At 44.1% G+C, this 24,847-nt stretch overlaps 1 protein-coding gene across 6 annotated transcripts in view; it reads left to right on the plus strand.

Moving 5' to 3' along the window:
* The window catches only part of sugct (succinyl-CoA:glutarate-CoA transferase), a 601,965-nt gene that overhangs the window by 130,990 nt on the left and 446,128 nt on the right, over positions 1 to 24,847 (plus strand). For all 6 annotated transcript variants that reach the window (XR_010975076.1, XR_010975077.1, XM_068032238.1 and 3 more), the window contains exon 8: positions 10,546 to 10,689. Coding sequence is in view for 4 of the 6 variants with exons in the window: in XM_068032238.1 (XP_067888339.1) it covers positions 10,546 to 10,689 (144 nt within the window). In the remaining 2 variants the exon portion in view is untranslated. The remainder of the gene's footprint in view (positions 1 to 10,545; positions 10,690 to 24,847) is intronic.

Raw genomic sequence — 24,847 nt, forward strand, 5'->3', positions numbered from 1 at the left:
GAGGAATATGGTGCATAAATGAGTGAGAGTGTTGGATAGTACTGGAGAGGAAGTAGTACTGTATTAGATCGGAGCAGATTAAGAAGGGCTACAAAGAATACAAAGACAATTTAGAATGCATGTATGGAAACGGACAAAGTGCGGTGAATAAGGTTGGTGATCTACAAGCACAACTAGCCATGTGGGAATATGATGTAGTGGCAATAATGGAAACGTGGCTTAAAAATGGTGAAGATTGGGCGCTTAATATTCAAGGATACAGTGTTTAGAAAAGATAGGGCAAGAGAAAAGGGATCTGGGGTGACAGTACTAATTAGTAAAGACAATAAAATAAGAAGAAAAAACTGCGGATGCAGGAACTCTGAAATGAGAACAGAAAGTACCGGAAATACTCAGGTCTGGCAGCATCTGTGTAGAGAGAAACAGAGTTAACGTTTCAGGTCTGTGACTCTGACCTGAAATGTTAACTCTGTTTCTCTCTACACAGATGCTGCCAGACCTGCTGAGTATTTCGGGTACTTTCTGTTCTCATTTCATTAGTGAAGACATTGTAGTGTTGGAAAAGGAGGATGTCCTTGAGGGAGAAAGGACAGTATCCAAAAGCAAAATACTGCGGATGCTGGAAATCTGAAATAAAAATAGAAAATCCTGGAAATACTCAGCAGTTCAGGCAGCATCAGTGGAGAAAGAAACAGAGTCAACATTTCAGGTTAATGACATGTTTTTATATCAAATACAGAATCCATTTGGTTGGAGTTGAGAAGCAAAAAAGGTATGATCACATTACTGGGGTATCCTATAGGCCTCCATATAGTGAGAGAGAGAGAGGTCGAGGATCAAATCTGCAGGGAAATCACAGAGATGTGCAAGATTTATAGAGTGGTGATATTTGGGGACTTTAATTACCCAAATATCAATTGGGATAATGTTAGTGTAAAGGGTAAGGAAGGGGAGGAATTTCTGAAATGTGTTCAGGAGAACATCCTTGACCAGTATGTTCTCAGTCCAACTGAAAGAAGCATTGCTGGATGTTGAGGAATGAGGTGGACCAAGTGTCTGTGGGGAACGCTTGGGTAATGGTGATCATTGTATCATTAGGTTTAGATTAGTAATGGAGAAGAGTAAGGAACAATGTAAAGTAGAACTTCTAAAGTGGAAGAGGGCTGCTGTGGCAGCAGGTTTCTCACTGCAAAGCCTACACCATGCTCATGGTGATCTTCACTCTTTCCATGTCAATAGAATAGAGCCTGTGTCAGCTAATCTAGTTTCTTATAGAGCGGCAATGTTGATATCAAGCTTGTGTAGCTCACACTTAATCAGGGCTGTCTTACGTACACTAGCTGTGGAATGTGGGTCGTTGTTCATTCCAGGACACATCATCCTCACATTCCAGCTTCCAAGCCGAAAGGTTACCTTTCTTTGTTTGCTGCGTGGCCCAGGCATGGTCTTAGGAGGTGCAGACTTGCCTAGCAGCTGCACCCCACTCTCGACCTCGCAGGCTGGTGTCCAGAGGAAAGACGAAAGCTTATATGTCTGGGGCCTATTCGGTTGCAGGAGTTGCCGGAAGATGCTAACTTGAGGGAAACACCAACTACCTAATGAGACTTTAGATTTTGTCGGGTTCACTCCCTTAGCCATTAGTTCATGATGATAATGTTCAAGGCACCGACCAGCAGGGCCCAGGTCGCCACAAACGTAGGTGTGATCTTGTTCTCCAGTTGTGTGAAGGGAGCAGCTGCAGGTCACTGCTTCCCGCCTCCAGCTTGCCACCTCCATCCGAACCCTCCAGTTACCCTCAGGTGGTCATTCTGAGATGACTTTATGTTGCTTAGGAGTGATCTTGACCGGGATGTACCTGCTTGGTTCACCGGAACTCTTCCCATCGATATGTACCTTCCGTCTTCTTTTTTGAATGCAGCCATGAGGTCCTTTTCTTTCCACATTTAAAGGCTGTTGATATTCAGGTCCTGATGATCGAGTGACTCTGTCAGATCTTGACATGATGCTTGGTTTGAGCTTTCTGCCCGCAAATCCTCCCCTTCTAACTCCTGGCTGCAGATGTGACTCACAAATGTGAGTCACATCTCTGTTTCCATCACTCTGTATTGCCATCACTCACCCTGCACATGATTTTATTGATGCCAGCTTTTTAATTCCTGGAGTATTGAATTAAATTCAAATTGTCATACTGGGATTTGAACGCACATTTTCTGGATTATTACTCTAGGTTTCTTGTATCCAGTTTTGCTCACTGAGCTGAAGAGAAACAGACGCAGAGTAAAGGATACCAAGAAGGGCAACAAGCTACTGAGTTTAAATCAGTGAGCTATATAGTATGTCTGAACAAAGTATGTTCTGAATGATCAAAAGTGTTGAGATGGGCTGCATAATCCACATTTCTGAAGCTGTGAAAAGATTTAGTGGAGTGAAACTGGTGAACCAGAAGAGCAGAACTATAATTTCAGGCTAAAGAAATTAATAACTAGCTAATATTATGTTAGAGAACTTCAAGCTGATTATCACTTTATGAGTCTCTACTTAACTGATGGAATAACCTCTCAGTTTAATGTGGTAAATGACTAAAAGATTAATAAGAAGGGAAAAATTAGAGTACGAGAGAAAGCTAGCAAGAAATATAAAGACAGTAAGAGTTTTTATAGATATTTGAAAAAGAAAAGTTAACAAAGTGAGCATTGTCCAATAGATATTGAGTCTGGGGAATTAATGAGGGAAAATAAGGAGCTGGCAGTTGTATTGAAGAAGTATTTTGCATCGGTCTTCACTATTGAGGATACAGTTAACATCCCAGAAATAGCTGTAAATCAGGAAATGGAAGGGATGGAGGAACTCCAGGGAAGTGGTACTGAGCAAATTGTTGGAGCTGTGGGCTGACAGGTCCCTGGGTCCTGATGGACTTCGTCCTCAGGCCCTAAATGAAGTGGCTAGTGAGATAATTGATGTGTTGGTTTTAATTTTCCAAAATTCCCCAGATTCTGGGAAGGTTCCATTAGATTGGAAAATAGCCAGTGTAACACCTTTATTCAAAAAGGGATGGAGACAGAAAGCAGAAACTACAGGCCAGTTAACTTAACATCTATCTTAGAGAAAATGTTACAAGCTATTATTAAACATGTTATAGCAGGGCACTTAGAAAAATTCAAGGTAATCAGGCCGAGTCAACATGGTTTTGTGAAAGGGAAATCATGTTTAACCAATTTACTGGAGTTCTTTGAAGAAGTAAAGTGCTGTGGATAAAAGCATTAATGAGGTGTCACATCAAAGGTTATTGCGGAAAATAAAAGCTCATGGTGTAGGTGTAACATATTGGCATGGATACAAGATTGGTTAGCTAACAGGAAACAGAGTAGGCCTAAATGGGTCATTTTCTGGTTGGCAAGACATAACGAGTGGTGTGCCACAGGGATGTGTGCTGGGGCGTCAACTTTTTACAATTTATGTAAATGACTTGGATGAAGGGACCAGAGGTATGGTTGCTATATTTGCTGATGACATAAAGATAGGTAGGAAAGTAAGTTGTGAAGAGGACAAAAAGAGGCTACAAAGGGACATAGATAGGCAAAGACCAGGCAAATGGAGTATAATGTGGGAAAGCGTGAAATTGTCCACTTTGGCAGGAATAATAAAAAGAAGCATATTATCTAAATGGTGAGAGATTGCAGAGCTCTGAGCTACAGAGGGATCTGGGTGTCCGAGTGCATGAATCGCAAAAAGTTAGTATGCAGGTACAGCAAATAATTAGAAAAGCTAATAGAATGTTATTGTTTATCGCAAGGGGTGTAGTAGGGAGTTTATGCTTGATTTATACAGGGCATTGCTGAGACCACATCTGGAGTACTGTGTACAATATTGGTCTTATTTAAGGAAGGATGTAAATGCGATGGAAGCAGTTCAGAGAAGATTTACTCGCTGGAATGGGTGGGTTGCCTTATGAGGAAAAGTTGGATAGGCTCGGCTTGTGTCCGCTGAAGTTTAGAGGGGTAAGAGGCGACTTGATTGAAACATATAAGATCCTGAGGGGTCTTGACAGGGTGGATGTGGAAAGGATGTTTCTCCTTGTGGGAGAATCTAGAATTAGGGGTCTTCTTCTTTGGCCTCCTTGTCTCGGGAGACAATGGGTAAGTGCCTAGTGGTGGTCTGTGGTCTGTGGTTTGTGGAGCAGCGCCTGGAGTGGCTATAAAGGCCAATTCTAGAGTGACAGACACTTCCACAGGCGCTGCAGATAAAATTTTATGCCGGGGCTGTTACACAGTTGACTCTCTTGTACTTCTGTCTTTTTTCCTGCCAACTGCTAAGTCTCTTCGACTCGCCACTGTTTAACCCGCCATTATGTCTGTCTGCCAGCTCTGGCAATCACTGGCAACTGACTCCCACGACTTGTGGTCAATGTCACAGGACGTCATGTCGCGTTTGCAGATGTCTTTAAAGCGGAGACATGGACGGCCGGTAGGTCTGATACCAGTGTCAAGCTCGCTGTACAATGCGTCCATAAGGGATCCTGCCATCTTCCATGCAGCTCATGTGGCTAAGCCATCTCAAGTGCCGCTGGCTCAGCAGGGTGTATGTGCTGGGGATGTTGGCCGCGTCAAGGAGATCCGGTCCTGTCACTTGATGCCAAGGATTCTCTGGAGGCAGCGAAGATGGAATGAGTTGAGACGTCGCTCTTGGCTGATATATGTTGTCCAGGTCTCGCTGCTGTAGAGCAAGGTACTGAGGACACAGGCTTGAAACACTCGAACTTTTGTGTTCGTGTCAGTGCGCCATTTTCCCGCACCCTCTTGGCCAGTCTGGACATAGCAGCGGACGCCTTTCCCATGCGCTTGTTGATTTCTGCATCGAGAGACAGGTTACTGGTGATAGTTGAGCCTAGGTAGGTGAACTCTTGAACCACTTCCAGAGCATTTCTGACGTTCTGTTCCATGATGTTTGTTTTCTTGAGGCTGATGGTTAGGCCAAATTCGTTGCAGGCAGCCGCAATCCTGTCGATGAGTCTCTGCAGACACTCTTCAGTGTGGGATGTTAATGCAGCATCGTCAGCAAAGAGGAGTTCCCTGATGAGGACTTTCCGTACTTTGGTCTTTGCTCTTAGACGTGCAAGGTTGAACAACCTGCCATCTGATCTTGTGTGGAGGAAATTCCTTCTTCTGAAGACTTGAAAACATGTGAGAGCAGCAGTGAGAAGAAGATCTTAAACAGTGTAGGTGCGAGAACACAGCCCTGTTTCACGCCACTTAGGATAGGAAAGAGGTCTGATGAGGCACCGTTATGCTGAATTGTGCCTTTCACAGTGCACAGTGGCGCAGTGGTTAGCACCGCAGCCTCACAGTTCCAGCGACCCGGGTTCAATTCCGGGTACTGCCTGTGTGGAGTTTGCAAGTTCTCCCTGTGTCTGCGTGGGTTTCCTCCGGGTGCTCCGGTTTCCTCCCACATGCCAAAGACTTGCAGGTTGATAGGTAAATTGACCATTATAGATTACCCCTAGGATAGGTAGGTGGTAGGGAAATATAGGGGACTGGTGGGGATGTGGTAGGAATATGGAATTAGTATAGGATTAGTATAAATGGGTGGTTGATGGTCGGCACAGACTCAGTGGGCCGAAGGGCCTGTTTCAGTGCTGTATCTCTTTAAAAAAAAAAAAATTATTGTCATGGAATGAGGTGATGATACTTAGTAGCTTTGGTGGACATCCGATCTTTGCTAGTAGTCTGAAGAGACCACGTCTGCTGACAAGGTCCAATGCTTTGGTGAGATCTATGAAAGCAATGTAGAGGGACATCTGTTGTTCGTGGCATTTCTCCTGTAGCTGGCGAAGGGAGAACAGCATGTCAATGGTGGATCTCTCTGCTCGAAAGCTGCACTGTGCCTCGGTAGACACGCTCAGCCAGCTTCTGGAGTCTGTTTAAAACGACTCGAGTGAAGAGTTTCCCTACTATGCTGAGCAGGGCGATTCCACGGTAGTTGTTGCAGTCACCGCAGTCACCCTTGTTCCTATAGAGGGTGATGATATTGGCATTGCGCATGTCCTGTGGTACTGTTCCCTCATCCCAGCACAGGCAGAGCAGTTCATGGAGTGCTGAGAGTATAGCAGGCTTAGCACTCTTGATTATTTCAGGGGTAATGCCATCCTTTCCAGGGGCTTTTCCACTGGCTAGAGAATCAATGGCATCACTGAGTTCCGATTTTGTTGGCTGTTCGTCCAGCTCATCCATGACTGGCAGAGACTGAGCTGCATTGAGGGGTCACTATTTAAAAATAAGGGGTCGCCCAGTTAACTCAGAGATGAGGAGAAATTTTTTCTCCGAGGCCGTGAGCTTTTGGAATTCTCTTTCTCAAAAGGTGGTGGAACCCGAGTCTTTAAATATTTTTAAGGCAGCGGTAGATAGATTCTTGATAAGCAAGGAGGTGAAAGGTTATCGGGGTAGGCAGGAATGTGGAGTCGATGTTACAATCAGATCAGCCATGATCTTATTGAATGGTGGAGCAGACTCGAGGGGCCGAGTGGCCTACTCCTACTGCTAATTTATATGTTCATAGCCATGACTGATGTATTCAAAAAAGTGATACATTTTGATTCAATAAGTTGAGGGTACCATGTTGGGAAGGACATCCTACACATGATTGAATAACAGAGCAAACTAAATGGGCTGAGTGGTCTTCAATCTTCCTTACCTTAAGTACTGCTTCTTAATTTACTTGTTTTATCTTTCTCAACACTATCTCTGTGTTTGGTTCACAGCAGCACAGATGCTTGCACAATGCGAGAAACAGACTAGTGCTGCTCAAGAGTGTTGTGCAAAGGTATTAAAATTGCTGTTGTAAGCAGGAAAGCTTTACTGTGATCCATCCAAGGATGGCTTGCTGATGGATCAGATTTAATCTGCCCTTCCTGCTGGATAATATCTCTGACGTGACCTGTAGATATAAGAATTATATTATTTTTGACCCATTTCTTTTAAAGAAATAGCTCTTTTCCTTGTTTGAGGTCTTTCTGTTGGGATGTAACGGTTCACAGAGTGGATGTGCTCAAACACAAAGGTATAATATGGGGGGAGCGCCTGGTGCAGCTATGAATCCTACAGGATTTTTTCCACTGTCCTCTTCCTCCTGTGCCATGTCCCTGCTGCCCAGTACCTTCCTCCATTGCCTCTACTTCTTTGATCCCTTATCCTCTTTATGTTGTGTTCTATTTCCAACCACCCTCATTGGCAGGCCTTTATATTATGCAGATTGTATGGCAGTGAGCCATGAAAGAGGACATGGACCATGGACCTAGGTCATGAAACAGCCTATATACAGCTACACGAATATAGCAGATTATATAAGAATGTAGGAATTAAGAGCAGGAGTCGGCCATTTGGCCATTCGAGCCTGCTCTGCCATTCAGTAAGATCATGGCTGATCTCGTTGTGGTCTCAACTCCACTTTCCTGTCTGCTGCCCATAACCCTTGACTCCCTTGTCTGTCAAAAATTTATCTAACTCAGCCTTGAATAAATCCAATCACCCAGACTCCACTGCTTTTCGGGGAAGGGAATTTCACAGACTAATGACCCTCTGAGAGAAATAAATTCTCCTCATCTCCGTCTTCAAAGCGAGACTTCTTATTCTTAAGCTGCTTCCCCTAGTTCTAGTCACCACCACAAGAAGAAACATCCTCCTGGTATCCACTCCATGAAGTCTCCTCAGGATCTTGTATGTTTCAATAAGATCACCTCTCATTCTTCTAAAGTCCAATGGGTATAGGTCCAACCTGTTCAACATTTCTTCATAAAATAAGCCCCTCATCCTGGAATGAGTCAAGTGAACCTTCTCTGAACTGCTAATGCAATTATATCCTTTTTCAAATAAGGAGATCAAAACTGTACACAGTACTCCAGATATGGTCTTACCAAGGCCCTGTACAGCTGCAGTAAAACTTCCCCACTTTTATACTTGATTCCCCTTGAATAAATGCCAAAATTCTATTTGCCGCCTTAATCACTTGCTGTACCTGCATGCTAATTATTTGTGATTCATGTACTAGGACACCCAGATTCCTGTGTACCACCGAGCTTTGCAATCTCTCCTTTTAAGTAGTATACTGCTTTTCTATTCTTCCTGCCAAAGTGGACAAGTTCACATTTTCCCACATTATACTCCATCTGCCAAATTTTTGTCCACTCACTTAGCCTATCTATATCCCTTTGTAGACTGTTAACCTCCTCTTGACAACTTAATTTCCTTCCTATCGTGGTGACTTCGGCAAATTTTCTTTTTTTTTTTGGGCCTCCTTATCTCGAGAGACAATGGATACGCGCCTGGAGGTGGTCAGTGGTTTGTGAAGCAGCGCCTGGAGTGGCTACCATACAAATTTAGCTACCATACATTTGGTCTCTTCATCCAAGTCATTAATATAGATTGTAAATCGTTGAGGCCCCACCACTGATCCCTGTGGCACTCTATGAGTTACAGCTTCACAAGCTGAAAAAGACCCATTTATCCCTACTGTATGCTTCCTCTTAGCTAACTGATCCTTTATCCATGCTAATATGTTACCCCCTACACTATGTGCTCTTGTGTAGTAACCGTTGATGTGGCACCTTATGAAATGCCTTTTGGAAATCCAAGTGCACCACATCTACAGGTTCCCCTTCACGTAACAGCTCGGCCTCCAAATCCCAGCAGGCCAGCATAAAAAGTGAAATTGCAACAAAGGCCAGTCGAAGAGGAAAGAATAAGAGTGAGGAACATGAAGGAAGAGAAAGGAGAGAGGAGGAAGAAAATTAAAAAAAGAAAACAGAGATAAAAGCAAGAAAAATTAAATATGAGTGGTCAGAATTGTAAAGAAAAAGATTGCCGATCCATTACGTTATATAATCAAGGATAGTCAGCATGGTTTTGTCAGGGGAGATCAGGTCTAACAAACTTGATTGAATTTTTCGAGGAGGTAACTAGATGTGTAGATGAGGGTAAAGCAGTTGATGTAGTCTACATGGACTTCAGTTTGGCTTTTGATAAGGTCCCGCATGGGAGATTGGTTAAGAAGGTAAGAGCCCATGGGATCCAGGATAATTTGGCAAATTGGATCCAAAATTGGCTTCATGGCAGGAGGCAGAGGGTGATGGTAGAGGGTTGTTTTTGCGATTGGAAGCCTGTGACCAATGGTGTACTGCAGGGATCGGTGCTGGGACCCTTGCTGTTTGTAGTGTACATTAATGATTTAGGCGTGAATATAGGCGGTATGATCAGTAGTTTGCAGATGATACAAAAATTGGTGGTGTCGTAAATAGTGAGGAGGAAAGCCTTCGATTACAGGACAATATAGATGGGCTGGTAAGATGGGCAGAGCAGTGGCAAATGGAATTTAATCCTGAGAAGTGTGAGGTGATGCATTTTGGGTGAATTAACAAGGCAAGGAAATACACAATGGATGGTAGGACCCTAGGAAGTACAGCGGGTCAGAGGGACCTTGGTGTACTTGTCCATAGATCACTGAAGGCAGCAGCACAGGTAGATAAGGTGGTTAGGAAGGCATATGGGATACTTGCCTTTATTAGCCAAGGCATAGAATATAAGAGCAGGGAGGTTATGATGGAGCTGTATAAAACCCTTGTTAGGCCACAGCTGGAGTACTGTGTACAGTTCTGGTCGCCACACTATAGGAAGGATGTGATTGCACTGGAGAGGGTGCAGAGGAGATTCACCAGGGTGTTGCCTGGGCTGGAGCATTTCAGCTAGGAAGAGAGACTGGATAGGCTAGGGTTGTTTTCCTTAGAGCAGGGAAGGCTGAGGAGGGACCTGATTGAGATATACAAAATTATGAGGGGCATTGATAGGGTAGATAGGAAGAAACTTGTTCCCATAGCAGAGGTGTCAATAACCAGGGGGCATAGATTTACGGGAAGGGGCAGGAGCTTTAGAGGGGGATTTGAGGAAAGAAATTCACCCAGAAGGTGGTTGGAATCTGGAATACACTGCCTGAAGGGGTGGTAGAGGCAGGAACCTTCACAACATTTAAGAAGTATTTAGATGAGCACTTGAAATGCCATAGCATAAAAGGCTACGGGCCAAGTGCTGGAAAATGGGGTTAGAATAGATAGTTGTTTGATGGCCAGCACGGACACGATGGGCTGAAGGGCCTGTTTCTGTGCTGTATTACTCTGTGTCTCTATATTTTAGTTGCAAACTACTGGGAATCGTTGAGATCGATGCAGAAATTTATTTTCTATTAGTTACACTGAGGGGAGTTTTCAAGAAATGTTTTTACCTAATGCTTTTTGAAAATTTAATGAAATACAGAACCAGTTTCATCCTAAACAACTGCAAGGGGAGATATTGATTTAGACACCTGGCAGACCATTTTTATGCCAGCATTTCCTCACAATCAACGGTGCCTAATTAACTAAATTAAAATACCTTGTTCTCACATAAACTGAAGAACATATCAAACAGCAACTGAAAGAGTTCACCTCACCATTCCTCATTATTGACATAAGTATTTGTTTTAAATCTGCTCAGATTCATAATTTATGTACATCTTTTCCATTAGGATGGTGACCCTGTTAGACCTGGCGTAGCTATGACTGACCTAGCTACAGGTTTGTACAGTCATGGAGCTATAATGGCAGGACTGCTACAAAAAGAGAAGACTGGGAAAGGCCTACATATTGACTGCAATCTGCTTTCTACCCAGGTATGAAGAAAAACTGCTTTGTTCCTTACCAATGAAATAAATATTTTCTGGACATATGTTATATAATGTGGACTATTCATGCAGTTAGGATTACAGTTAGCACCTAGTAATGTGATGTTGAGCCATGCAGATCTTGGAGATTCCATGTTCGAATGCTGGTCTGTGTGGAAGTAGTTTGATTTAGCTGGGGCAGTGGTGGGAGACTGAATTCTGAATTTGTGCTTTGCTAATCTGAATTGGTATTATTTTTTCGATACAGATTTTTAATACAGATGTTTTTCTTTTTATTTCTGCCTTTTGCCTCTTTGTGGTTGAAACAACAATGGATATTGATGGAAGCTGTAGAGGTGGCTGCAGGTCAGCCTGCAGACTTTAAACATAACATGAGTGGGGAGAGGGGAGATCATTGTAATTAACGATCCTCATCTCCAGGGATCAATAGAAGCAACTCTTGGAGAAAATGTTTCAGAATCTCTTTCCCCAAGTGTGTTTTTTTAAAATGTAGTGATCTGATGTATAGATGACAAAAGGAAGGATTGGTTAAATGGAACTAATTTAAAATAAGTAACATCAGTTGTTTACACATTCCCAATAACTTGTAGGTTTTTCAAAACACATGAGTTTATACCAATGGGATGTCTTGAGGTCATAAAAGGCACTATAAAATGCAAGTTTTTTTTATATACCTCCTTCATGTATTGTGCTCATTTAATTTTACATTGAGGTTGAGCAAATGCAACCTTTAAAAGTAAACAGTCTAATACTAAAACTAGTTACCTCATTTCACAATGTTGGCATTGCTTATTACATCCATATTATATCTGGTTCATGCTCTCAGCATGTTCTTGTATTTAACATTATTTTTCCATTAAGGAAGGTGGCCAACTAGAATGAGAAACGGTTACAAAGGTTGGCATAGCTACTGGTATTGGTCACAAAGAGCTTGAAGTGGCAATTCTGGTTAATTTACTACGATGTATTTTACTGAGCCACTGTCTTCAAGTCAGACATTAGATGTAGCAGAATTGTGGTGATTTGAAGAAAAAGGAAATATTTTTACACGAGAAAATCCATTAGAAGGTAGATCCTGTGAAGTAGAAAATGCATGCTCATCAGAATCCTAGGAGCCACTGTGTTTATCAAGGGGTGAACTATACAGTGGCGCAGTGGTTAGCACCGCAGCCTCACAGCTCCAGGGACCCTGGTTCGATTCCGGGTACTGCCTGTGTGGAGTTTGCAAGTTCTCCCTGTGTCTGCGTGGGTTTTCTCCGGGTGCTCCGGTTTCCTCCCACAAGCCAAAAGACTTGCAGGTTGATAGGTAAATTGGCCATTATAAATTGTCACTAGTATAGGTAGGTGGTAGGGAATGTAGGGACAGGTGGGGATGTTTGGTAGGAATATGGGATTAGTGTAGGATTAGTATAAATGGGTGGTTGATGTTCGGCACAGACTCAGTGGGCCGAAGGGCCTGTTTCAGTGCTGTATCTCTAATTGAAGGACAGGCATTCAGAGGTTTTGCAAAAATGAGCCTTTCAAGCAAGGAAATTATGCTAAACCTTGATAAACCATTCGTTAGGTCTCAGCTGAAGTATTTTCCAATTCTGGGCATCACACTCAGGAAGGATAGGGGTGCATATTTGCACATCTATGAAGGTGTTTAAGGCAAATTGGAGAGGGTGTAGTTAGCAATTACCAGAATGATATCAGGGAACAGAAACTTCAGGTATTTGGAGAGACTTGAAAAGATAGAATTATTCTCTTTAGAGCAGAGAAGATTAAGGGGAGATTTAAGAGAGGTGTTAAAAATTATGAGGACTTTGAAATACGGAGATACTTTTTCCATTAATGGGTGGGCCAATAAACAGAGGACACAGATTTGTGTGTGGAGGGGGGGGGTTCATATTCACAGGTGATAGGGCAAGTTGCTAATGCAGTTAAGAAAGCATATGGAATACTTGGACTTGTGAATAGAGTATTGAATGTAAAAACAAGGCAGTCATGCTAATCAAATCACTGGTTAGGCCTTAGCTCGAGTATCATGTACAAATATGGGCACCACACTTTAGGAAGGATATCAAAGTCTTGAAGAGGGTACAGGGAAGGTTTGCCATGATGGTAACAGGGACTTCAGTCATGTGGAGAGATTGGAGAAGGTGAAATTGCTCTCCTTAGAGCAGAGAAGGTTAAGAGGTGACCTGTTAGAGGTATTGAAAATTATGAGGGGTTTTGATAGAGCAAGTAGGGAGAAACTGTTTTCTCTGGCAAGTGGGTCTGTAACTAGATTTAGAATAATTGACAAAAGATCTAGAGGGGAAATAAGAACTTTTCCACACACCAGTTTAAGATTTGTAACACGCTACCTCAATATGGAATCAGATTCCATAGGAACTTTCAAAAGGCTATTGGACGTGCACTTTAAGAGGACTAATTTGCAGGGTTATGGGGACCAAGCTGGAGTATGGGACAAAATTGGACAGTGCTTTCAAAAAGCCAGCACAGACAAGAGAGGCCAAATGGCCTCTATCTGTGCTGTAAGATTCTGAGAGTTGATATGATCAAGAATGCACAATATGAGCCCATGCATAATGAATGCACTGCCTGAAAGTATCTTTCAGAAGGGAATTTGATATATACTTGAAAAGGAAAGGTGGTGATTGTGCATTATCATGGAAAAAAAAATCCAGTGTGGTGTAAAATGGGCTGCTGATTCACTGAGTTTGTGCTAATAGTGAAGACAAATCTCATCTCCTATTGAACTGTGTTTTATTTTCTCGTTTTATATGTGGGGGTGGCTTTCCTGGAGTTCGTAAGGAAACTTGAACAAGAAAGATCATGTGAACGCAGCCTATCAATTTTCCACCTATCAATTGAAATGGGTGGAAAATGTGAAGGTGTGGGGGTTCAGGTTGAGGATCACATATCCATAGCACAGCCCACCCAATTTTCCTCCATGTGTTCCATCTATGTGACCCTTTTATTCCGGAATTAAAAGGTGTCAGCAAAGCTCAGTGGCACCAATCTTGCATCAGAGGCAGAAGGTTGTGGGTTGAAGCCCCACTCCAGAGACTTGAGCACAGAATCTATGCTGACACTTAAGTGCAATACTGAGGGAGTGTTGCACGATCGGTGGTGCTGTCTTTCAGATAAAACTTTAAACTGAGCCCCGTCCATCCTTTCAGGTGGACGTAAAAGCACAGGGAGTTTTCTCTGGTGTCCTGGAAAATATTTATCCCTCAAATAACATCAGTAAAACAAATTATCTGATAATTTATCTCATTACTGTTTGTGGAACTTGCTGTGTGCAGATTAGCTGATGTGTTTCCTGCATTACAACAGTGACTGTACTTAAAAGTACTTTGTTGGTTTTGAAACACTTTGGGACATTGTGAGGTGGTGAAAAGTGCTATATAAATGCACAACATTTTTTTTAAACCTAAAGAGAAAATAGTTTTTCCAGTTTTGTACACATAAGGGTTGAATAATTGGCCTGTTAGAGTTTCTGTGAGGAAAACTGCTTTACTGTTGTAGGCACTGTGTAAACTTTTAACCTTGGACAGATGTTGTGTTCTTTCATGTTTTGGGGCTGGATGACTTCAAGTTATAAAAAGTCAAGACCCTTGAGCTTTTTGCATCTCAACAATGTCCTTTGGATGCTACTGGTAAATAATAAGGATGTGGGTTCTGGATGTGGTTTCAATTATGTTTTTTCGTTTACTTCTTCTGTTGTGGTTTTCATGCTTCTAGGAAGTTTTTAATATCCTTCCTGTGTTTAATTGCAACCAGGACTTCGATCACAAGTAGCCTTAGACTCCATGAATATTATCGTTTAGTTTTAAGACCTGTAACATTTGGGGATATTTATAAACATTTTGTAATACAAGTTCTTTTGTGTAAAACAAAAATTCCTGCTCTCCTCCCTCCCCCCCACAAACAGGCTTTATATTTAGTATTTTTCTGATTTTTGAGCCACGTTTTCCCAAACTTAAAACTCCTAGCCTCTGGTTTCAAGAAAAAATGAAGTGAGACAAGAAGCGAGGTAAAAGGACAAGAAACTAGAACTGGCCTGCTCGATTCTGCTTTAAATGTTAATGTTTGTGGATTTTTTTTGAATTGGAGGGGGCAAAGAAACCTTTAAATACGTTAACTTTTGGCAATAGTCAGTATTTTACTTTCAGAAAGCTGCAGTTTAGATTACTGGTACCAAGTTTATGCATACTTCGATCTTATCTTTTCTGCTTTTGACAAGGGTTTAAGAAAGTATAGCTGGGTAATGTGTGCAGTAAAATCACAAACATTAAGATGGTAAACCATAATTGCAGTAACCTTTATGTTTAAATGTTGCAACTATCTTTGAAAATCCACTGTACAGTTAGGATGCTGTGCCATGTTGTACAGTTCGGAACCCTTTCAGCAAACAGTGAACTAACTAATGTTAGTCTTTTGTTGTTTTGTTATCTGATACCTGGACCTTCTCAGTAACGTGCTCCTATTTAACTATGGTGCATTGTCCCAGGAAATCTGTACAGTAAATATGCAGAGATAAACAATGGGCTCATGCTGACCACGGTTACAGCTATACATTGCACATGATGACATGCTGATTTTTTGATTGTGGAAATAAACATGTTCTAACCACAATCTGCTCACAGAGTAAGTGATTCAGGCACATTGTGCCCTCCAGTGCTGCCATTAGGGTCATGCTAAAATTCACAGTTCATCAATCTCTTTTGTTCTGCTACAGTTTCCTTGGTGAGAGATTTTTGTTGCAATGTTACCTTTTTTATGCTAGATTTTTTTTCCAAAAATATACTTTATTCATAAAAATCTGTAAAAAAAAAAAAAAAATACATTACAAAAGAGTTCAAAACAGCACCAAGTTGACATTTCAGAAGGTGCAAAGGAAATCAGTTCTCTTCAATACAGGAGTCAGTTGCCTCACAATCCTTCCATTCCATTTTACATGCCAGGTACATTTTACAGCAAACCCATATTTGGTGTATACAGCCCAAGGGGTTTCCCATGGGTCCAGCCTCTCAGTTCACTATGGCGGGAGGACCTTACACAGTGGTCTTTCCCCATTGAGCCTTCGCAGTGGCTGCCCTAAGCTTTAATGTGTCCCTTAGCACATAGTCCTAGACCTTGAAATGTGCCTGTCTGCAACACTCGGTTGTGGACAACTCTTCGCGCTGGAAGACCAGCAAGTTTGGGGCAGACCAAAGAGCATCCTTTATCGAATTGATGCTCCTCCAGCAGCAGGTGATGTTTATCTCGGTGTGCGTCCCTGCGAACAGCCTGTAGACCACAGACTCCTGTGTTACAGAGTTGCTTGGGATGAACCTCGACAAAAACCACTGTATCTCTTTCCACACCTGCTTTGCAAAGGCACATTCCAGAAGGAGGTGGGCAACAATCTCTTCACTACCACAGCCACCTCGAGGGCAGCATGTGGTGGCAGTGAGATTCCAGGCGTGCAGGAAGGATCTGACGGGGAAGGCCCTTCTCACCACCAGCGAAGCTACGTCTTGGTGCTTGTTTGAAAGTTCTGGTGATGAGGCATTCTGCCAAATGACTTTGGCAGTCTGCTCGGGGAACCATCTGACAGGACCCACCATCTCCTTTTCCTGTAGAGCCTTGAGGACATTCCATGCTGACCATTGCCTGATGGATAGGTGGTCAAAGGTGTTTTTCTGCACAAACTTTTCCACAAAGGATAGGTGGTACGACACGGACCAACTGGATGGAGCATTCCTTGGCAATGTGACCAGACCCATCCTTCGCAACATCGGGGACAGATAGAACCTCAGCACATAGTGACACTTGGTGTTTGCGTACTGGGGCTCTATGCACAGCTTGATGCAGCTGCACACGAAGGTAGTCATTAGGATGAGGGCAATGTTGGGTACCTTTTTTCCGCTTTTATCCAGAGGTTTGAACCTTGTGTCCCACCGGACCTGGTCCATTTTACATCGCCTGATAATGTGGAAAATGGCTCCGGTGACCACCACGGCACAGGAGTGGGGTATGGGCCAGACCTGCGCCATGTACAGCAACAACGTGATCGCCTTGCACCTGATGACCAGGTTCTTACCCACAATGGCGAGAGAACGCTGTCCCACATGCTCAGTTTATGGTGTACCGTGGCTGCTCTCTCCTTCCAGGTTTTGGCACATGCCCTGCCCTTCCAAACATATCCCTAGCACCTTCAGGTAGTCTGACCTGATGGTGAAGGGGACAAAGAATCGGTTGTCCCAGTTCCCAAAGAACATGGCCTTGCCCTTGCCACGATTTACTTTGGCTCCAGAGGCCAGTTCGAACTGGTCGCCGATGCTCATCAGTCTGCGAATGGACAGCGGATCGGAGCAGAAGATGGCTATGTCGTCCATGTACAGGGAGGCTTTGACCTCAAGGGTCCATGGTGGGGGGGATTTCCTCGGTTGTGGAAAAAGGACGATGTACCAAAGATGCTGGTATGAAAGGTTGCATTATCATAACAGATGACATGGAGAAATTGGGAGAATGGAATAGTATCCTTACAGGAAGCAGGGTATCAGGAAGTGTAGTTGAGGTAGTTGTGGAAGGCGATGGGTTTATAATGAATATTCCCCAGAAATGGAGACTGGGAAGTTGAGGACGAGAAGGAAAGATTTGAAAATGGTCCATGTGAAGATAGAAGGTTGGAAATTGGAAGCAGAGTTGATGAAGTTTTCCATTTCAAGTTGAGAGCAGAAAATGGCACTGATACAGTTGTCGGTGCACAGGAAAAAGAAGTGAGGGAAGGGGCTTGAGCAGGACTGGAACAAGGAATATTCTATATATCCCACAAAATTGGAAGCATAGCGAGGACCCCTGTGGGTACCGTAGCAACACCTTTTTATTTGGAAGAAATGAGTGGAGTTAAAGGCGAAGCTGTTCAATGCTTATCTCAGAAAGATATTTTGGCCTTATAAGGGGTGCAGCGCAGATTCAACAGAATGACTTAAAGGGTTAAATTATGAGGGCAGGTTGCATAAGCTTGGCTTGTATTCCCTTGAGCAAAGAAGTTTGAGGGGGTGATCTAATCTAATTGAAAGTGATTCAAAGGGTAGATACAGAGAAGCTAGGAAGAAAGGTTGGAATTTTAAACCTCAAGAACAGACAAGGAGTTAAAATAATTGATTGATCACAACTGCAGACTGGCTACAATGCGCATTATGGAGGCGTGTTTGGATGTGTGCGAGTAATCTACTTGGCGAAGTCATGTCATTAATTAGTGCAGGTGGGTGATCAGTTATTGATGCAATGACTGTCATTAGGAGATGACAGTGAGGTGTTACAATTAAATTTAGCAGGGTTTTAAATATAACGTCTCCACAATGAGTTTCCTGGAGCTTGGGAAATTGATAAGTGGAACAGAGGCAAGAGTGAGCCACATATTGGTGGGATTTTAAACTTGTGAAATCTCCATCTGAATAAAAGCTCATTTATGACAACTGGTGTCTCAGTTCCCTCTGGCAAACATTTGGTCAAGCGTTCTTGAGTGGATACAGCTTTTTCTAACTTTGTGAGGTCTTTCAAACTGGCAGGTTCAGGATGAGACATATGTTGGACGTGTTTGACAATACATCAGAACAGGATGACCATCACCATCCACGTGCTCTGGTGGGATCAGCATGTGTACGGGAGAGAGTCTGAGGCCAGAGGGGACACTGCCCACATTGCAGGGTTTACAGATAGAGGCTCAGTTTCTTTGACCTCTTGGAACAACAGTGCTTCCGCAGGCTGTGGTGTCACGTCAGGTGGTGGCAGGTACCTGCAGTCTCCCAGAAGAAGACCTGCTACCTGTTGGACCTGGTGGCCACATATTAGCGATGGTTGTGAAAGTGACCACGACCTTCAATTTCTTTGCAGCTGATTCCTTCCAGAGTACCATGAGAGACATCTCGAGGGTCTCGCAGTCACTGCAGATAAATGCATTAGGCAGGTGATGAATGGATTTTCATAGGTATAGGGTGCCTGCATGGCCATGTTCATTGCTTGCATGGATTCATTTGAGATTCATACCTGAAGTATAATGGAGGTGGCCACTCCGTGGCAATTCCCTGCGCCACCAATCCACTAGCGATCCAGTTGGAATCCTATATCCTTTCTGCTATTGTGGAGATTGTGCCTGGCATGCCTGTCAGTATCTAGCTAAGTTGCGAATTCACCTCTAGCATTCTGCTTCTTAACAATACCCTCTGGCATTCAGCATCTATGTGCAGCTGAGCAGAGCTTGGAGAGACATCTTGAACTCTCCACAGCTGTCCCTGCTACTAGTGTCTGCTTGAGTTCACTTGTGAATTGTGAATCACCTGGTCAAAACCCAACTAACTGTATAAGTGAACCCACTGAAGTGGGAGCATTTGCGCTTTTACGTGGCTGTAGGTCATGTGACATTGCACCCTTAGAAAATGTCCTGCAATTCTTGCTGTATGCCTGAAGGTCCTGGGGGAAAAAAATGGGATATGATTTAGTAGTGACAAAGTCACAATCTTGACATAGTCTTCTCGCCGTTCAGACTTTGATGAAATAAAATCAGCCTGTGTATGTCAGAGATATTTGTAATTCTGTCACCAACTAATTGCGAGCTCCCCATCTCTCCAACTCCGGCTGAGATGTGCTATTTATCTCCAGAGCTGCTTCCCCTGCATCTGTTAGGTGGACTATTTGGGATGGGCCACCTCCAGTCTTCTCCTTTGCATTACGTGCTCTCTTCCTCCACAAGGAGTAAAAAAAAATAGACTTGTGATTGAATGAAGATGAGGCAGTACATGAATTGCTCCTTAGAAGGGCCAGCATGGACATGATGGGTCGATTGGCTGCCTTCTGTGCTGTAACATTTGTATGATTCTAGGTATTCACGCGATGGTGACAGTGCATTCAGTGGGGTAACTATGAGACAAATGCATCACATTGCACAAAAATCTTGATGAATGTCAAGGGTAAGTGGATAAATGTGGGGGTGATGAAGTGTATAGAAAGTGAAGGCTGGATGCTGGTGAAAGATGATAGGGTATGAGGAGTGATGTGATGAGAACCCTTAGTAAGACAAAATAATAGGAATAAAAACAAGAAATGCTGGAAATTCTCAGCAGGTTTGGCAGCATCTGTGGAGCGAGAAGCAGAGTTAACGTTTCAGGTCAGTGACCTTTCATCAGAACTGGCACATATTAGAAATGTAATAGGTTTTAAGCAAGTAAAGTGGGGGTGGGGCAAGAGGTAACCAAAGAGAAGGTGTTGATAGGACGAGGTCACAGAGAATAACTGACCAGAAATCATGGAGCAAAGGCAAACACTATGTTAATGTTGTGATGAAAGACAAAGCGTTAGTGCAGAGAGGGTGTCAATTGACAGTAAAACGAACAGCCCTGGCCCCAAGCACAAACATGAAAAAAACAGTGGGTAGGCACAGTAGAAACTCGCTAAGTAAACTAAACTAAAATAAACAAATTTAAAAAAAAAAGAAAAAATAACTAAAAATAAAAAGGACCCATAATGCTCTGAAATTATTGAACTCAATGTTCAGTCCAGTAGGCTGTAGCATGCCTAATTGGTAAATGAGATGCTGTTCCTCGAGCTTGTGTTGATGTTCACTGGAACACAGTAATCTCAGGACAGGGATGTGAGCATGAGGGCAGGGGGGAGTGTTGAAATGGCAAGCAACCGGAAGCTCGGGGTCATACTTTCGGACTGAGCGGAGTTGTTCCGCAAAGCGGCCACCCAATCTCTGTTTGGTCTTCCCAATGTAGAGGAGCGAATACAGTATACTAAATTGAAAGAAGTACAAGTAAATCGCTGCTTCACCTGAAAGGAGTGTTTGGGGCCTTGGATAGTGAGGAGAGAGGAGGTAAATGGGCAGGTATTACACCTCCTGCGATTGCAGGGGAAGTTGCCATGGGAAGGGGACGAGGTGATGGGGGTAATGGAGGAGTGGACCAGGATGTCACGAGGGAACGATCCCTTCGGAATGCTGACCGAGGAGGAGAGGGGAAGATGTGTTTGGTAGCGGCATCATGCTGGATGTGGCGGAGTGGCAACCTTCTTGGATGTGGCGGAAATGGCAGAGGATGATCCTTTGGATGTGGAGACTGGTGGGGTGGAAAATGAGGACAAGGGGAACCCTGTTGTGGTTCTGGGGGGAAGGGGAAGGGGTGAAGTTAGAGGTGCGGGAAATGGACGGGACACGGTTGAGGGCAAAGCACAGTCGGGGTATCCTCGGTTGAGGAAAAAGAAAGACATATCAGAAGCGCTGTCGTGGAAGGTTGCATCATCAAAGCAGATCCGTCTGAGATGGAGAAACTGGGAGAATGGAGTCCTTATAAGAGGCAGGGTGTGAAGAGGTGTAGTCGAGGTAGTTGTGGGAGTCAGTGGGCTTATAATGAATATTAGTAGACAGCCTATCCCCAGAGATTGGGACATAGGAGTTGAGGAAGGGAAGTGTTGGAGATGGACCATGTAAAGGTGAGAGAAGGGTGGAAATTAGCAGCAAAGTCGATAAGGTTTTTCAGTTCTAGGCGGGAGCACGAAATGGCACCGATACAGTCATCAATGTACCAGAAAAAGAGTTGGAGGAGGGGGCCTGAGTAGGACTGGAACAATGAATGTTCGACATACCCCACAAAAAGACCGGCATAACTAGGACTCTTGCGGGTACCCATGACAGCACCTTTTACTTGAAAGAAGTGAGTGGAGTTGAAGGAGAAGTTGTTCAATGTGAGAACAAGTTCAGCCAGATGGAGGAGGGTGGTGGTGGATGGGGACTGGTTGGGCCTCTGTTCCAGGAAGAAGCGGAGAGTGCTCAAACTGACTTGGTGGGGGATGGAGGTGTAGAGAGATTGGACGTCCATAGTGAAGAAGAGCTGGCTAGGGCCAGGAAACTAGAAATTGTCAAAATGACGTAGGGCGTCAGAAGAGTCACGGATGTAGGTGGGAAGAGCCTGGACTGCGGAGAAAAGATAGAGTCAAGATAGGAAGAAATACATTCAGTGGGCAGGAACGGGCTGAAACAATGGGTCTGCTGGGCTGTTTGTGGATTTTGGGAAGGAGGTAGAAGTGGACTGTCTGGGGTTGCGGGACTAGGAGGTTAGAAGCTGTAGAGAGAAGATCTCCAGATGAGATGAGGTCAGTGACAGTCCTGTAGACAGTCGCTTGATGTTCGGTGGTGGGGTCATGGTCCAGGGGGAGGTAGGAAGAAGTGTCTGAGAGTTAGCACTGAGCCTCTGCAAGTTAGAGGTCGGTACGCCATACAACAACAGCACCATCCTTGTCTGCAGGTTTGATGACAATGTCGGGGTTAGACCTGAGAGAACGGAGTGCGGCAAGTTCAGAGGGGGACAGGTTAGAGTGAATGAGAGGGGCAGAGAAATTGAGACGGCCAATGTCCCACCGACAGTTTTCAATGAAAAGGTCAAGAGTGGGTAAGAGGCCAGAGGGAGAATGCTGGAAGTGGGTGAATGGGTCTGCTGGTGGGGGGAAGGACTCCTGGTCAAAGAAGTGAACACGGAGGCAAAGGCGACGGAAGAAGAGCTCAACATCATGCCGAGCGCGAAATTCATTGAGGTGGGGGTGTAAGGGGATAAAACTGAGTCCTTTGCTGAGTACAGAACATTCAGCGTCAGAGAGGGGAAGGTCAGAGGATATAGTGAATACATGGCAAGGGGTCAGATCAGAAGGGGTGGAGTTAGAGGGAAGTGAAGGGGATGAAGGATCTGGAGGGGCATTAGTCCCCATCAGCTGCTGCAAGTTGGGGAGGAAGTTAAAGCATAGGATGCAGGTGAATCAGCAGATGTACTCACTTTTCCTGACCTGGCTAGATCATTAAACCGCTTCCTACATGGTTCTGAAGACCTGGGTACAACACTGCTGCAGCTCAATTACTCAGCTACCTCAACCATGCCTTCTCGGTGAGAGTCGTAGATTTCTTCCTCACGTTGCTGGGGAAAATTATCTCCCTGCTCCTGACTGCACCCAGCAGTAATTCCAGTGATGTATGATTGGATCCAGGTGCTGTACTTGGTCTTTTCCACCATCCATCCTGAACACCTCCAAATTCTATCTGTGCGTTAGCCTTTTAAATACAGCTGAAATTGTGTCATGTGGATGCAAATCACTCCACTGCTCAGCTTGGAGATGTGAAACCTGGAAGTCAAAATAAATTGCTTCAATTCAATAGCAATTGCAGATTGCTGCTGAGTTGACGTCTGGGTTTTACCTAGCAATTTCAACCCCTGCTTGGAAACTGCATTCAGATTAATATTCGGGCCACTATTTCCTCTGGTAGGGGAATTCAGAACAAGGGGGAACGATCTTAAAGTTAGAGCTAGGTTATTCAGGAGTAATGTCAGGAAGCAATTTGCCACACGAAGGATAGTGGGAATCTGAAACGCTTTTTCCCCCAAAAAACTATTGATACTGGATCAATTGAAATTATCAAGACTGAGATTGACACATATTTATTAGGTAAGGGTATTGAGAGATATGGGCCAAAGCAGGGTAAATTGAGTTGAGGTATTGGTAAGCCACGATTTGATTGAATGATGGAGCAGGATTAAGGGCTGAATCGCATGCTCCTGTTCCTTTGTTCTTATATTGAGTTATCTCCATTCATAATGCAACATTTAAGGTCTGTAGATTCCTCATTCAGTTTAACCCAGCTAGTAGTTATAATGGTGTAATCACACAGCAAGGACAATTTTTCTTGACTTCCTCTGCACTGATGCTGGACAGCAGCAGCGTGCCTGAAATGTGCTGTGCCTGTCCAGGCTAAGCTGTGGCCAAGCTTATTGTACTAAGCCGTTAATTTGGCCTGGTTGGACCTGGAATAGAGAACAGTTTTAGCAGATGGGAGCAGGATCTGATATATTGTTCAGGCAGATTTGGCAGTGAATGGCTAAACCAGTTGTCTGCCATATCCTTTCAAGTCTGCGTCCCTTTAATTTAAGGGAGCGGAGATGAGAACTGTACTGCAGGAATGACCAGAATGAGAGAGAGTCCTGGTTTTATTGGGGACTAGGGCATCGAAGGTGGAGGTGAAGGTGCAGCTGAGCAAATCAGTAGCTGCAAAAATGTTGTGGCCAATGGAGGGCCAAAGGCTCGACAGTTGGGATTTTGAAAGTGCAGTTGTAAGTGAATTGTGGGATAGTTTTTTTTCTGGGGCAGATACAGAAAGAGGTAGAGTTGGGGAGTGGAAGGGAGATGTGGGTGGAGAGTGATGCAAGGAAGTGTTCAGAGATAGCCTTATCTGTGATTGATACGATGAGACTAGCAAGACCACCTGAGATGGCAAGGTCAAGGGGGTGGTCGTGAATCTGGGTTGGGGACTTCACGCAGCGGAAGAGATTTAGGGAGCGTAAAAGGGCAGTGAACTCAGAGGAGGGAGAGCATGATGAGTTGAGATGGTGGTTGGAATCACTGAGGGTGTGTAGTCATTCGGTGCAGAGGCTTAGGGAGGAAAGCAGTGTAGATATCTTGGTGAGAAAATTTTTATCATGCTGAGGGGGCAGTAGAGAATGAGGATTTTGAATGAGAGGTGAGTGGGGTTGAACAAGGTGAGATGTTCAAAGGAGGAGAATGTGCCACAGGAGTAGGGGGTCCGGCCTAGGTCAGATCTGGTGACGTGCCACACTGCCACCGCGATGGTCTTGACGGGGCAGATAGTGGAAGGCTGGGAAGCTTCATTTAGGGGGAAGGCATTATCACCCCTCAGCTAGATTTCCGTTAAGACCATGATGTTGATGCAATCATCCACAATCAGTTTATGGGTGGCATGAATGTACAGACATTTTGGAAGGAGATGCGTAGAAGGGTGGTGAGAGCTGATCTGCTGGCAGAGCCGACAAAGTCAGCAGCAACGGGGTTGAGATTGGCAAGATTAGCCCCCAGTGGATACACTGAGCAGGAAGCTTGACGAGAGAGTAGTTGGGGAAATTGGGGTTATTGCTCGTAATGTGCCAGTGCCGAGAACCTCGATGAGCCCTTCAGTGCATGCGAAGAGGGGGAATGGCAGCAAAAGAGCAGGAAAGTCCAGAGTATTGAACGGGTGGGGCAGGGAATTAGGAGGGTTGAACATCTGAGGGGAGAAGTGGAAGGAGGCATGACTATAGAAGAGAAGGGTAAAGGAGGGGTAAAGAGAAAAGTTTTT

This window comes from Heterodontus francisci, chromosome 5, assembly GCF_036365525.1.
Source record: "Heterodontus francisci isolate sHetFra1 chromosome 5, sHetFra1.hap1, whole genome shotgun sequence".
Taxonomy (NCBI): domain Eukaryota; kingdom Metazoa; phylum Chordata; class Chondrichthyes; order Heterodontiformes; family Heterodontidae; genus Heterodontus; species Heterodontus francisci.